Here is a 15,061-nt window from a genome sequence, read left to right on the forward strand (position 1 = left end):
CTGTGAATCTAGAATCTTGCATTACCTGGGAACAACAGGGGTTCATTTGTGAGAGTAACACAATCAATGCTCAAGATATATGTCTTGATACTGAACAGGGTGTTTGTCTTTTTGAAATTCATCTGAATACTAGTCAAAGAACTGTGCTTGTATATATTGGTCAAGGTTGTGTGTGTTTGAGAACTGCATGCAGTTTTATAAAAATAGACAAGAGCGATGAACTTTGCTCAGTGATAGTCATTTTAACCTTTGTATTTGTAACTTTGTTAAAATTTTAGGCTGTGAATTCTGAATTTGGCACCAGTTTTATCTCACCAGCTAATTAAGTCCGACACTACAATGTATCACAGGTTGTCACCCACACCTACTACAACGAACCTCACGAAAATTAATTAAGCATCAGGACCTTGTCAAAATTCTAAAGGACATTCAGAAAACTGGAGAGAAAACTTTAATTACTGTCCATTGTGACGCAAAGGAAATAAACAAGGTTCTGCAAAGAGAAAAACAAGATGCAAGTCACAATTGGTGGGGTTCATTTTTCAGATGGTTGCCAACTGCAACTGGGATCCTAAATACATTATGTCACCCCATCATTGTTTTACTAATTGGTAAAAGTTTAACACTGTCTTTTGTAATACTTATTTGGAATTGGAGACTGTTACAACAAATAGCAATATTAACCTCTTTATCCCAAGTACATGGTAAAGCATTAGAAGACACATACCATGAGGATTGGAATTTATACTTGTGAGATGCAAAGCTGTGTTTCGCGTCAGGTACAAACAAGCGAAGTGTGTACTTGTGAATGCGAAATGTGTGGACATCGACAATGGGATAGTTGTGAATTCTAATAATAACTGATGAAAATAAAGCATGGAAAAAGGCCTTTGAACCTATCTTTTGTTTGCAATTAACCCTGGTTGATTTAGGAGCATTGGAATTAAAGTGTTAAGGTTGTTGCTTTTTGCTTGCATTTAATCCATAAAAAGCTCTGCAATAATAACCTTTTGAAGTATAATTTTAGAATATTACTTGTATCCTTGAAACTATAGCTTTAGAATATATATAGGAAATATGCTTATCTCACGCCTTATTGAAGCAGAGAAAAACAGTTTGAGAAAGGAAGATGAACATCACCTCAAGGATTTATGGTTTCGACCAAAGGGAAGCTAGACATCACTGTTATGAGATTTATAGTCTCTGCAATTAAAAGGTGGACACATCTGGGGAGCTGGACTCCACCAGATGGGATTCATCTTTCTTCTTTCAGAAACTGGACCATCACCATCTGGGGATACTCCTTTGAAAATACATTCTGAGAAATTAAAATCACAATAGTGTATAGAATTGTGATGTAATAATTTGGAAATAGAAACTGTTGAAAAAACTGATGAGTACCCCTATAAATACCTGTAACCATCAATTATCGGTGTGCAGTTGGAGGGAAAACTTCTCCCACTGTACGCAGCGCTGTATTGCTCATACTTTACCATATTAATAATAAATTGATTGCTGCTTGAATATTGGCCTAGTCAAGCTTCTTATTCATAACATACTAAGTAAAAGAATTTACTACTTTATTAAAAAGGGGGGACTGAAGCATGGAGTCAGAAACTAGAGGATATATATTAATCACAGAAATTAGAAGGTATTCATTAAGAATAGGGACATAGATGGTGGACATTGCTTAATATTTGCTGCATCCTTAAGCAATGTCATTTGTGTGAGAAAGAAAAGGAATACAGGAAAGGAATATGTGCAAAACAGCAAGAAAGAATGTAAGGATGCCTGATTAGGAGAAGGATGTTTATCAAGAACAGGATACAGTATGCAAGGATACTGAGATAACAAGGCTCCTTGGGCCCCTGAAATCAGATGAATCTGGACTCAGATTTGGCCAGGCTTGAACAGTGGCCAAAAGATCAGTAAGCATGTGCAAGGCAGCAGGTCAAGAAGTCAGTCCTGAGGAAGACAACTTTACTTCATCCCTTATGACCCCTGAGACCCCAAGACGACCACCAGAGACAACTGCACACCAGCAAAGGACAGATATGATTAGCATACAAAGTAGAGAGGGAGGGGAGCCAGGAAATAATCTATTCTGAAACATGATGCATATGTAACGTTCAAGGGGATAAAAGTAAACTGTGTGTACAAGGAGTATGCATGTCTTTGTAGCAATATCCCCATGCATCTGGCCAAATAAAAACATACCTACTTTAAAATTCATTTTGTCTTTGAGTTTTAGAGTCTCTCTCCACATATCAATTGAAGCCCTCTCTTTGGAGAAAAACAGTAATTTTAGAGCCTTTTTCTCCCAGAATTTGTGTCCAAACTGAGACCAGTACTCACAGGAGCTGCTCTGTGTGACGGCAATTGCTTGCGTCTTTAATGGGGGAGTGTTTGGGTTTAGTATTTTTTCCTTTTGTTTCTTTCTATAATGGAATTTTGTCCCGTCTGTCTCTAAGAAAATATGATTGGTACTTAAGAGAGACCAAAGAAGTTGCCAAGCTTGAGGGGGAGGGCACCTAGCTGCATTTCTTTTACCCTCTACTCCAAGAGGGTTTCTCTCAGAGGGCCAGAGATACCGAGAAAACTGGGCTGGGGAAAATGGGTTTGGGTGCAGCTCCTACCTCTCTTGCTCTCTCAGCTTTCGGAGGGGAAAGAGGCTTCAGTCACTGTGGGAAGAATTTGTGACCAGCACGGTGTTCAGTCTCCTGCTGCATCCTACCGTGAGTGGAGCTCTGCTTGTAAGAGCGGCTGTTGCACTGAGACCTTATTTTTAGCACCCTTCCTCAGCAAATACAGGATCCTTCACCATCTGCTGAGGTGCCTCAGGGGAAACGCCGGGATCCCTGAGCCCCTTCCCTCTCCAAGGGAGCCTCTCTGGGCCCAGTTTGGGAGCCAGTCTGCTGCTGCTCAGCTCCTGCTGTGCCTCTGCTACTCCTCCAGGGGTTTTTTGCAAGACTGTAACCCCACACTGCCTGCCTGTCAGGACAAACCGCAGCTCCTGCAACAGCTGACTCTTGCTTGCTATCTCAGGTAAGCTCGTTCCTGCCGTTTCAGCTTGCCACTTCCAAGGTTCCTGATGAGGCACTGGGATTGGCTGCCCCTGGAGGTTTGTGGAGCAAGCCCTTTTCCCAACCCTTCCACCAGCATGTCCACCATTACGTGAGAGAAATGACCGAGCCCGCGCCAGAGCGCCCCCTGCAGGCGCGGGGGAATCATCGCACCTGCCCTGCCCGGAACCAGCAGCGCCCCTGCCGGCTGTGCCCGGAACTGCACCTGAGGGGAAATGGCTGGGACTGAGTCTCTGGCTCTGGGTGTTGGTAATGTCGCAGTTGTTGTCTGTTTGCCTTGGTATGCATTCTAGGAAAGAGCTGCTATTCCTTTCCCCAAATCTTTGCCCAAAAGCACCTTAATTTCAAAGTTAAAATAATTTCGAGGGAAGGGGGTTATAGTCTCCATTCCAAGGGATGTTCCTGCCTTCCTTGGCAGACACCAAGGCAGACACCTTGGCAGACACTTACTTTTCAAACCAAGAAAAGATGAAAGCTCTGGTTGAGACACAAAAAGTGCTTCAAGAAGTGCTCCAAAAGGACGGGAACCACACAGTTCCTCCTCATTTCCTTGCTAAGAAGCAACTCTGGGCACTGAGGAACTCTTAGGGGCAATGAACACGCACACCTGTCAGCGTTCTCCATCCAAAAAAGATCAGTGTTACTTTACACCTCTGCAGAGCTGTGCATGCCAGGACATCCTCCATTTCCACAGCATTTTAGTCCACAGCAACTATCAAGAATTTGCAAATTTCCCAGATTCCCTTGGTTTCTCTCATGAGTGACCCTCGTCTTTACTTTCCTGCAGGCAAGAACGTCAGCCATCTGCTGTTCCTGCTGCTCTCAGAAGCAGATGCAAAGGGAATGTGGCAGAGAGCTTGAAGGAAAAATGCAACCTCCCCACAAGAAGTAAGCTGGCATGAAGTATCCAGCTGACAGCTCTGGAAGAAATTTCAACTATGGAATGTATAAACAAGGGATTAAGCTGGCCATAGAGAGGGGGAGGGGAATGTCGTGCAAAATTAAACTCATGCCCTTAGTATTTCTGCTGTAAGAAACAGTTGAAATGAAGAGGAAGACTTAGGGGAACATCTGAGGCATCAAGAGGCTTAAATGCAGGAGGGAGGTGTCATGACAGGGTTACAGGCAGGGGACAGGTTTTTGATGGCAGCTGGAACGACCTTCAAGATGTGATAGGGACATCCACGTGTGATACCAGGGAAGAACACCCATAGGAGTGGTGTGTGGTGCAGAGCTGGGGGTTAGTCTCTACCCTTGATTTTAAGAGCTCAACAGGAAAATGCCCTGAACCACTTGATAAAGCTGTGGAGTATACCCCACATGGAGCCAGGAGTTTGGATTCCCTCTGGAGGCATCCTGAGCCTATGGGTTTTAGAGGCGTTACTAAAACCGGATGTTACACACAGACTTGCTTAAAAAATTTACAGAAACAAAATCAAGAAAAAGAAAAAAGCAGCTGCAGAGCATTGTCCAAAAGGGTTTAAGAATGAAAAATCTATTATACTGGCACCAAAGTTCTTGGCTTTCTCTTCCTAGCAAAAAACCTTGGTAGAAGATCAAAAAAATTAAATGCATTAAAAAGCAAGAGTTAAAATTGGAAATGAGAAGTTCCACAGAAAAGAGGGGAAAAAGACCAAATCTCAAAACAACTGCACTTTCCTAACATGGGAGAAGTAGGAAATCAAACTGTGCCAGTAAGCTCGAGAACTATTAGCCCCATCCTGGCGCGCTCTGGGTGTCAGAAATTAAAGCCTGTGTGCAGCAACAGCTCTGAACTGCAATATAACAAAATCTCCTTCTTTAGAATGTCTGCTGTCTCCTGGGAAGGACAAAGACTTCTTTCATCTTAATAAAAAATGCATCTTCTCTGGATTATTTTCATCAGAAACTGCAGTGTATCATCACAACTAATAAATCTCCAGTATGTGTGAGGAAATGGAGACTGGTGGAGCCTGTTCCTTTGTTTAAGGAATGCTGCCCCTTTGTGCAGGAGGGTGTATGAGGAGAGGGGAATACTCCTTACATTTATTTATTGTGGGATGTCAGGCCCAAATTCTGGATGGAAGCAGTCTCACCATGTACTGTGATAAGCACCTGGAATTCAGGTAATAAGCAAAAGCCTTCCCCCTCTTCTGTGGTGTGTAGAAACTTGGGAGTTCTTCAGGACTATAAGCAATTAGTACCAAAGATTTTTGGTGCAACAGATATTTAATTTAGAAGGGTTTGCTGCAAGACGTCTATTACACATCCAGGTGTCAATCCCCAGGGTCCATTCCACCTGACATCCCTGATAGTGGGTACCTCTTGCTTTACACCATGTTTACAACCATCTGGCTTGCAGGGGACTCCAGTTTCCGAACATGAGTCCACAGACACTGTCCTAGCAGGCCTGCGAAGCTGCTGGCCAGCTGACAAACTCTGACCAAGTCCCCTTGGCCACAAGTGGCTCACCAGGAGTTGGCTGCAGCTGAAGGATAAGGGAGAGGTATTTTCCTTGCTGCAGGCACAGAGCCAGATGCCAATCAGTGGTGTAGGGCTCTGAAGGCTCCAAATAGCCTCTTCTAATAATTAGAAATCTCTAATAATAAAATTACCTGGTAGAGCAAATTGAGCAAAGCAACACAAAACTGAGGGAGTGAAAATAGAACAGGGGTCACTTTATTGTCAGGTGGATGAGGAGTTCTTCTGATGCTGTAATTATGTCTCAAAGAAACAGCAGCAGAAGTGAGCGATAAAGTGACTGCAAGCAGAGAACCCGAATGCCAGCATTCTTCCTCTGATGCTCACAGCCCACTGTGAGCAGTCCAGGGGTGATCCTCTTCTAGAAGGACCTCAGCCTCTTGGCTATTACCACAGTGGCAGTTTCGCCCACTTGCAGCAACCTCCTGTCCAGGAAGCTCACTGCAGGTGCCAGTGCCAAATTTCCGAGTTCCATCAATGTTCCATCCCCTCTACTCACACTCATTCAAGGACATCTCCTTTCTATAGCTCTAATTCATGGCTTGGCTTTCTCTAACTCAAGTTCAGTATCTTCCACAAAAAAAGCCTAATCCCCTCTGCCACAACTCAAGGCTTATTTTTTAATTACTGCCAGGTTCTTGCTGGAGAACCAGTAAGCTAAGCAAGGTGCTCTGAGCTCCCAGGTTTAGCATATGAATACACTTGAGTTGCAAAAGCAGTAGTCACACTTCTACATCACAAAAACAGCCATTGTAACAGGCACAGTTCCCATTTCTTTTAAAAATAAATATTTATAAACAAAAGGAAGAGATTCAGAGAACTACAAAGTTAAAAATTTTCCTGCCAACAGCACAAATGTTTCTCATGTACAGTCACAGGAACAAGTTGTACACCAACATGAGCACTGTCTAAAAACTCTCTCCTCATCAGCTGCCTCAGTCCACCTGCACAGAGATCCACATCTCCCTTTACAGCAGCCAGCTCTTCTGCACTTCTCCACGACTTGTGCTGGAGATGCTCAGTCACCTTTCATGATCAAGTCCTCAATATATGCATCCAGTTCATCATCTGTATTAATATCAATGTCCTGAAACCAAAGCAACAAGGAATACCAGTGAGAAGTGAATACTGAGGAACAGCATAAGAAAAGAGGAGCCAGAGCAGCTTAGCACCCTCTGTTACATCTGGCCTGCTCAACCTCTATGCTCCAACCTCCAGCACCCTCCAGCTGCTGACAGCTTGCAGTGACAGCACCCCTAGCTTTCCCTGTCAGCATCCGAAAGACAACACAGGAAACCCATCAGCACCTGATGCTCAAACAACACACTCAAGTGATGGATTTACTGTACTGATTTTGGTCAAGGCAGATTTGGTTGGGGTTCTTTAAGATTTAACACATTTTCCTAACAGGGTGAAAGCGATTTCAGATGCTTTCAGTAGCCTTTCCAGGTTGATCCTGATTTTATTAAAGAAGTTTTTTAGTTTAGAGTTAGTTTATTTATTTAAATGTTTTAATTATATATTTTCTATTTTAATTTAATCGTATAACTAATATATCCATTTCACCACAACACTTTCAACACTTTTTCATGTTGTTTGTTTAAAGGCTTGCATTTCTATATGTGGAGTTCAGAATCTGCACAGGAATGTGGCAAAAACTCCCTGATGAGCACTGCCTATGCCTGGGGAAATTCTCAAGCAGCCTCACGGCAGAGAACAAACAGAATCTGTGCATAACATACACACCATGAGAAATCATTCTCATGTGAGAATTAACACACATCAGACTCTTAGGGCCTGGATCCCAAGTGTGGGCAGTGACAGCCAAGCTGTTCCAATCTGAGGAAGTTGGAGCCCAGTGAGACACTGGAGTGAAACACTTGTAATGCTTGGAGGGGATGAGCTAGGTGGCTACTCTGAGACAGCTCAGGGTTTGCTGCTACTCCTCACCCACCTCCTGCACTTTCTGCAGAAGGGCCATGATATTAGTCCTCAACTTCTGCAGTTTCTCCTCTGTTTCCCTCAGCTTCTTTTCTAAGTTCCGGAGGTTTTCCTCAGAGGCTTTGGCCCGGGCATCGGCACGTGTCTGATATGAATTGCACAGGTTCTGCAGACCCACCTCATACTGCTTAAAATATTCTTTCTGTAGTAGACAAAACACAAGATGTCACATTAAGAGAAAGCATCAAGGATCAACAAAAACATGAGCATTCACAGGCTGTAGAAGATCCAAACCCCTGGCCCTCATGACCAAATCCTCCCTGAAGTGTGCCCCTGCACACTCTGCCCATGCTTGTATTTACATCTGATTTGCCTACACCAGCCAGCACAGAATTCACACAGCTTTTCACATTCCTCCAATACCAGAACTGCCCCCAAAGCTGCTTGAATTTAGATTAAGGGTGCAGTGTACTTTTAAAAGCGTGAACCCACAGGTATGCTGCAGGCCTGACATCCCCTGTAAATTGTAAGTATCCTTGGTACAGATCACCCAGACATCATAGCCTCCCACTGCAAGGTAGGGACAGCTACACTAACCAAAAGCCCCAGACACAACCAAGGTGTCCTATAGAAGAAGCAGGAATAGTAACTCCAGCAAATGCCAGCAGATGCCTGAGTTAAGAGAAGGGGAGGAGACGAGACTGCCAATACACACACTTTGAGTCTGGAAGTGCAAAACAGAACAAGCTTTGGTCATGTGCTCATCTGCAGGTGGCTTTTTACATGTGCCTCCTCGGAAAGGTCTCTCTTGGTGGTATGTTGGAGAAGGAAAAAGTAAGAGAGGCCAGTTCCCTTGCCCTGCATTGCAGCCAGCACTGGTACCAGGTAACATTCCTCCCCAGTACCAGGCTGCTGGTGGAAGCTCAGTCCCACCTGTCCTCTAATAAACAGAAGTCAAAAGTCTTATGGTGTGCAGCTGACTTGCTGGCAGTCAACCTGTTCTCCTAGGGAAGTGGGAAGGGGTTTACTTCAATGTTCTCTCACACTAAAGTAAATATAAAGTGGACTGAATCCACACTAATGTGGGCTCAAACCCTGTATGGGCCATTTACCTAAGAGTTGGACTCAATGATTCTTGTGGCTTCCTTCCAATTCAGAATATTCTGTGAATCTGGGGATAATTATTTGTTATTATTTATAATTTTTAAGATTGTCTCCAGATAAGTTATAAGGCTGGGAGCAAAACAAGCAGATATGTCTACCTCTTGCTTCTACAAACCTGTAACCTGGTCTCTCTTTTTTAGAAGTTTAATAGCAATGGTTAAGAATTGAAGATAGTAGCAGCCAACAGCATTCCCACACATATGCATGGTAATTAAAAAAATCCTCAGACAACTCTTACAAGACTCAAGGCATCTCTCAGAGCTCTCATTCTTTTCCTCAGCTATGTTAGTCTGCCAAGGATCCAAATTATTTTTTCAAGAGTGCACGCCTGCATTAGCAAGTTGCACATTTGCCATAAGAATGGAATATGTGTGGGGAAAATACATAAACTTACTTTTCTAGAAGTACTGAACTCACCAAGGGAAATGCCAACAACCCTTCTGAGCTCATGGAACTCAGCTCATTCTTGGAGATTGGAAAACTTGGAGGCAAGAAGTATCGCAAACAATTCCTGTGCAGGAAAACAAAATGCAAAGCCAGAGCTGGGAGTTTAACAGACTGAAGCAATCAGACTGCAGAGCTCACAAGATCTGCAGTGAACCCACCGAAGGATCTGGACTAGTAAGTCAACTGTTTCTTGGCTGCTGCTGGGACCAGTGGTGTCAGGCTCGATTCTGATGCAATCCGAGGTAGAAGGTTCAGCCATGACCACCTCCTCTTCCTGCTGTGTGTCTGGAGCCTGGTACTCAGGAGAGGGAGGCTTCATAAGCCTTACATCCTCACTGCCCTTCTCTACCCTGAGAAAAAGTATTAAGGGAATGTCAGGAATCTTTTTTTACATTGGACATACCTGAAACATGGTTAACGGTTTCATCAGAACCTGTACCCAAGTGTCAAACAGACCTCTAGACACACAACAGCTGCCTCCAGGGCAGGCATCAGAGTGACAGACTGATGGAGTCTGTCATGCCCATTCCTTATGTAGCCCTGGACAGTCTTGACCTCACATGTTTCCTGACATGACAACAGCATATTTGTCTTCAGGATCTATGGCAATAAAACAGGCCCTTCCTCCCAAAAAAACCCCCAAGCCTCCAAAATTCAGTAGCTCTAGATAGTTACCAGCGATCCCTTGGTGTGGTGTCTGTAGGGACATAATCAAACTTCACCTTCCACCGGATTGCCTGCCTGATCCTTTCCACAGCTGTGACACGGCCTGTGAACCATTCCTTGTTCACACGCACTTCCACGTGCAGCCCCTTATCTGTGAGGGGGAAGCAAAGGTGTTTGTAAACATTCAGCTGCTGGAAAGCACATTCTACAGGGGCTCTAGAGATTCAGGCACCTCAGCAGGGAGCACACCTGAATCTGTGACAATGCCCTCAAGCAGTACAGACACCATCAAAACACAATGGGCACACAGGTCAGCTCCTGCTGAGAAACATGAAGATGCATGGAAATGAGCTGGCAATTCCAGATGGAAGGTTTCTCCTGTACTCCAAGCTGTTTGACATTGGCTTTATAGTCTCATGATGGGCTCTAGGACAATTTGCCACGTGTCCCTAGTGGGCCACTTTCCAGACAGCTCCCTGGAAGCATGCTGAAAAGATGCCCTGCTCTGGCAGATGGTGCAGTACCATCCCAGCTATCACCTTTCCTGGGGTCTCCCAGTCACTCTTTTCTCACAGCAGTGCAGATTTGGATAGAGTTCTGAGCATTTTCCAGCTGGCATGGCTGCATGATCCACTCAGGATAGGTGAACATGCCATCAGCTACACCCTGCAGCCCAGCCCCACTGCTGACAACATGATATAACCATCACAGACCTTTCCATGCCACAAATGCCACTGGTCTAATCAAAGGGTTCTCAGTCAAAATTTTTCATGCAAGTTAGAGTAATCTTGGGGTTTGGAATTCAAATCTACACTATTTTTTATTTTAAAATCTAATTAATGAAAGCACACGTTTAACTGGTACAACAGTTCTTTTTTACGTCAGATACTGGTAGCCCAAGGGCTTATTTCTCACCTTTCTGTGCTTTCTTCAGTTCCAACAACTCTTCCTCTCCAGCACTGTCTGTGAGCTGGGAGCAGAGAGAGCCCAAATTAGTCACCTCCCATCAAGATTATAAACACCTGACAAATATCTTCTGCTGGGGAAACCAGCACGCTCTTATCTCCACCAGTACACTCTTACCTCCACCACCACCTCATTGGAATCCTTCTCTTCTTTCACTGCCAAAAATTTTCCTCGTTTTGTCCTCTCCTTTTTGGGCTCACCCTCCTCCTCAGACCCATCCTCTGGGATGTTCAAGGCCCTCTTTCGAGTGTTGGAGGCCTGAAGGAAGCAAACAAGCTCTAGCTATTAATTCCAGCCTGCTTCCAACCAAAACCTTCTTGCAGCCAAGTTAAAAAAAAAAAAAAAAACCAACCCCCCAGAAAAAAACCCAACATTCAGTATTTAATTTGGTAGTTAATGAGCTTTTCTGGAAGGTTTTAGAGGTGGTATATCATCATGCAAACACTCACCCCACTACTCCATGCACTTTTATTTCCCTGGGGAAACAATCTGGTCTAATAGGAAAGAGATGAGACCAGTCTTCTCAAGGAGTGTAAATAGCACCCTAACCCAAGAGCAAAGTAGAAGTTCTCCTGTCCTGTGCAGTGCCCACAGTGCACATATCACAATACAGAACAGACAGGCTTACAGGACAGTGGGTGAGGAGCTGAGGGGTTTCATCCCATTGATTCTTACCTGTAAACATCTGCCAGAGGCAGATTTCCTTACTGCTGGCACCTTGGCTGCTTTTGGATTGGGTGTCTCACGTGAGCTTTTGGGGCTCTGTTGGCCAGAGAGAGACTTCATGCTTGCACCTGGCTTGGCAAGAGTTTTTAAAGTGCTGTTAGACTTCCCAGCTGTCACAGTGTGATGGTGTGTCCTGGAAGTGCTGGCCTCCTCCTTGAAGAGCATGCTGGCTAGCTTGGGGGAGCTGGTATTTGGACGATCTGAAGAACTTTTTTTCAGCTGAGTGCAGGACTTGTGAGGAGGTGAAGATCCTGGTGGCCTGCTGGGAGCATTCTTGATTACATCAGGCAAAGGAGGAGATCGTGGGCGCTGAGTTCGGGTGTGCTGAAACAAAGGAGGGTAGAGAGAGAGGAAGGGTAGAGGAGTGGGGAACTGCTGTTCAGAACAGCTAAGGAAGCACATAAGAGTAAAAAGCCTACAGCAGGATCCCATTTACCTCCCTTGAAGGCCGTGTAGTCACTTCCAGAGGTAGTTTCTTTAAGTCAGCCTGAGATAGAATTGGAGTGGTCTTCTACAAAAAACAACAACAAAAAAAGAAAAATTAAAAGAAAGAAAAAAAAAACCCCAAACACAAAATCAACCAACCAACCAATCAAAAACCCAAAACCAAACAAAACACAACAACAACAACAACAAAAACAGATCAGAAAGTTCATGTTTACAAGCTGCCAGGGGCTGCCTGAACCCATCCCAGCAGTTTTCCAGGCTAAACCCAACAATTATATGGTGTGTTTTGTGTTCTTCAAGAGACATTCCTTCATCTGTCATTTCCATTTTCCCAACAGAAAATTAAATGCAAGATGAGATGATCAATTTTTATTGTTACAACAGCCCCAGCCCTATGAAGGACCATAGATGGTTTCAGACTCAGCAGCAGCCCTTTGCACAGAGAAGTCCATCACACCTGCTCTGCTTAGCTGAAGACCTCCAGACTCACCTGCAGAGCTTCCAGCTTTTTCTGCTGCTGGCGGATTTTCTCTGTCAGTTGTTTCTGCTTTTCCTCATTTGATTTCAAGTCTTTTTTTAGAGTTCCCAGTGGTACCTTCTGCTTCTGCTCTGCAGCCTCACATCTAGAATGGAGGGAATGCAAGACAACCTCAGCAAGGACAGCAGAACCTGAATCATCTCATGCAGGATTATCCCAACATACCATTCCAAAGGCAGCAGGAAAGCCACCTGCTTTTCTGCAGTAGTCACAGTCTCAAAAGCAGTGATTTTCATCTTGGAAAAGAGATACAAATTAAGCATCAAAAGCATAGTTGCTAATAAAAAGGCATTTATGCTGGAAATCACCAATTCAGAGCCCAGGAACTGTGACAATTGTGACAGCTTCTGTACTGCATCTGTACTCCAGACTTTTTCAGCAACTTTCCTTCCTATCAGCTTATTTCCTCATATCAGTTCTTCTTTCTACCTACTTTTTTCCCTTCATAAAGGAAAGCACAGTACCAGAAACCCATGACTAAGACATTACCACAAGCCTTCCAGTCTCAGATGCCTTCTGCCTTGCCATTGAAGGTCAGGCAGTGTCCTTTGCAATATCCTGTAGCTATTTGCTTTGTCCTTTGCTTTCCTGTGGCTGTTCAGCCCATGGCCGACAACAGTGGTGAGTATCCTACTCTCCCAGGTCCTTTCAGGTGCAGAATCCTGGAAGTGTCCTTGAGAGAGAAGGAAAAGAGAGGCAGGAAGTACTCTCTCAAATGCACTGGCATCACCTTTGAAGTGCTGGATGAGCAGCTGGCCCGCAGGAGCACTGCCAGAGGAGGAAGAGGGGACTGAGCCCAGACTCATCTCCTATCACCAAACAATCATAGAAAGACAGACGAGGATCAGCACTGCTGGGGTAAAGTCATGGAAGAATGATTTGAGCCAGGAAAGCAGCACAGCCCTTTTACAACACAAGAGATGCAGCAGATCTCATTGGACCAGATACTGGAACCAAGCTGGTAACCTGAAGATGTAAGTCTTACAAGTAAACGGAGAACCCTGCTCTCACTGTAGAACACTCAAAGCTCCAAGAAGCTGGGGAGAGATGATTCTATCAAGATTGCTATCTATCAGATACACTCTGATCAGCTTTGTGAGTGAGAAGGAGCACAAGCAGCAGTTCCTCCATCAGCCTCTCTCCTGCTGAAGCACTTTCCGTAGAGTGGTTACGTCCTCGGCTAAGAAAGTGTATGTCGTCACTGCAAAATGACTGCCCGTGACACGAAACCTGCAGTTCCCAAAGATAAAATTGAACAAGTGGCACCATAAACAGGTTTCCCAGCACAGAAATGCATCTTCCAGCTCATGGCAAGGCTGGAAGCATTGCCAAGCTATGTCTTACAGCACAGTAAAGAACAAAAGCACCTTGAGTTCTGTGACAAGAAAAATTCAGACTACTCATGGCATCCAAACCCAGAGACTGCATCACTGGAGGCAGCAAATCAGAACAAATGTATCATCTTGGAAGTCAGAATGGACTAAAACCAAGACTCTGATAATGCTCAAGGAGCTTTGAGACACACAATCATCTTCAGCTGGTGCTTCAGCCACCCATCCAAACGACATTTGGGATCCAACTGGATATCAGATAGGAGAATAGAGGCAAGCAAGCCTGACATTATTTCACAGTGTGAAACAGGGACACTGCCTTCTCTGTAACAAAGGTGAGTGATAGTGGCACCTGGTGCTGACCTCAACAGAGACAGTGGCACTGGAGGGAGTGACAGCTTCCCCTGACACAGATTGAGAAGGGCATTCAGCTCCCATGATCTGGAACACCATGCCACAAGCAGCCACTAAAGTGTAGGTGGACAAACTAGAAGGGCAGGGAACAGCTCAGTGCCAATAGTAGACACTGTGCTGAGGCAGCCAAAACTACCATATGACCTCTGATGCCAGGAGAGTCTCAACACCTGACATTGCTCTGACATTACATCATTTCCAATTTGGCTGGATGAGACCCTGCACAGAGCCTCACAGTACACAAGGTTGAGGATGCCACCCATGTGCTTCTCAAATCCTGTCATCCTTCAGACACTACAAATACCTGTAATGGTCAGGACACAGATATGAAGGTGTCCAAACTCTGCACAAGGACTCAACAGTGCAGCACTTGGAATGTCCTCCAGCCAAAAACCAGAGGAGTGCTGGAGAAACTTCTACTTCATGTAAAGGACACAACTGCACTTGCTGCTGGAAAGTACGTGTAAGCCTACTTAATCAAGAAATGTCCTGGAGTTATTTATTCTCCCAGAGTAAGACTCCTGAGACCCCTTTTGAAGCTAAAATGACCAGAAGTTTGGCTCACCAGTGCCAAGTGCCCCACCTGCCCTTTCCCAGCTTCCTGCACAGGGGATGTAGGATGGCATAGCATGCACTGCGGAGGTACTCGGACTCACTCCAAACAACACCTCAATGTGAAAAGCAGCCCCACCCACACACCCCCAATTTTCAAGGTATTGCAAATAAAAGATCTGAATTCTTTCATCAGTAAATCAAGTTCCTGGTAGGTGATACAATAAAGACCCCCACTTCTGCAGACAGAAGTGCACAAATATAATGGCAGGTGAGGGGACCTGAATAACACCCTTCCATGGCTACCCTCAGGCCATCCCAGAAGC

The 15,061-nt window shown here is 44.7% G+C and overlaps 1 protein-coding gene across 4 annotated transcripts in view; it reads right to left on the reverse strand.

The window, feature by feature from the left end:
- Nucleotides 1-5,711: 5,711 nt before the first annotated feature.
- The window catches only part of MORC2 (MORC family CW-type zinc finger 2), a 47,743-nt gene continuing 38,393 nt past the window's right edge, over nt 5,712-15,061 (reverse strand). For all 4 annotated transcript variants that reach the window (XM_066562234.1, XM_066562233.1, XM_066562235.1 and 1 more), the window contains 10 exons: nt 12,391-12,523; nt 11,890-11,964; nt 11,403-11,777; nt 10,845-10,985; nt 10,677-10,731; nt 9,771-9,912; nt 9,254-9,445; nt 9,066-9,159; nt 7,498-7,686; nt 5,712-6,630 (listed from right to left, as the gene is read on the reverse strand). In XM_066562234.1, coding sequence (XP_066418331.1) covers nt 6,562-6,630; nt 7,498-7,686; nt 9,066-9,159; nt 9,254-9,445; nt 9,771-9,912; nt 10,677-10,731; nt 10,845-10,985; nt 11,403-11,777; nt 11,890-11,964; nt 12,391-12,523 — 1,465 coding nt within the window. In that variant the 3' untranslated portion in view covers nt 5,712-6,561. The remainder of the gene's footprint in view (nt 6,631-7,497; nt 7,687-9,065; nt 9,160-9,253; nt 9,446-9,770; nt 9,913-10,676; nt 10,732-10,844; nt 10,986-11,402; nt 11,778-11,889; nt 11,965-12,390; nt 12,524-15,061) is intronic.

This window comes from Molothrus aeneus, chromosome 18, assembly GCF_037042795.1.
Source record: "Molothrus aeneus isolate 106 chromosome 18, BPBGC_Maene_1.0, whole genome shotgun sequence".
In the NCBI taxonomy this organism is placed as follows: domain Eukaryota; kingdom Metazoa; phylum Chordata; class Aves; order Passeriformes; family Icteridae; genus Molothrus; species Molothrus aeneus.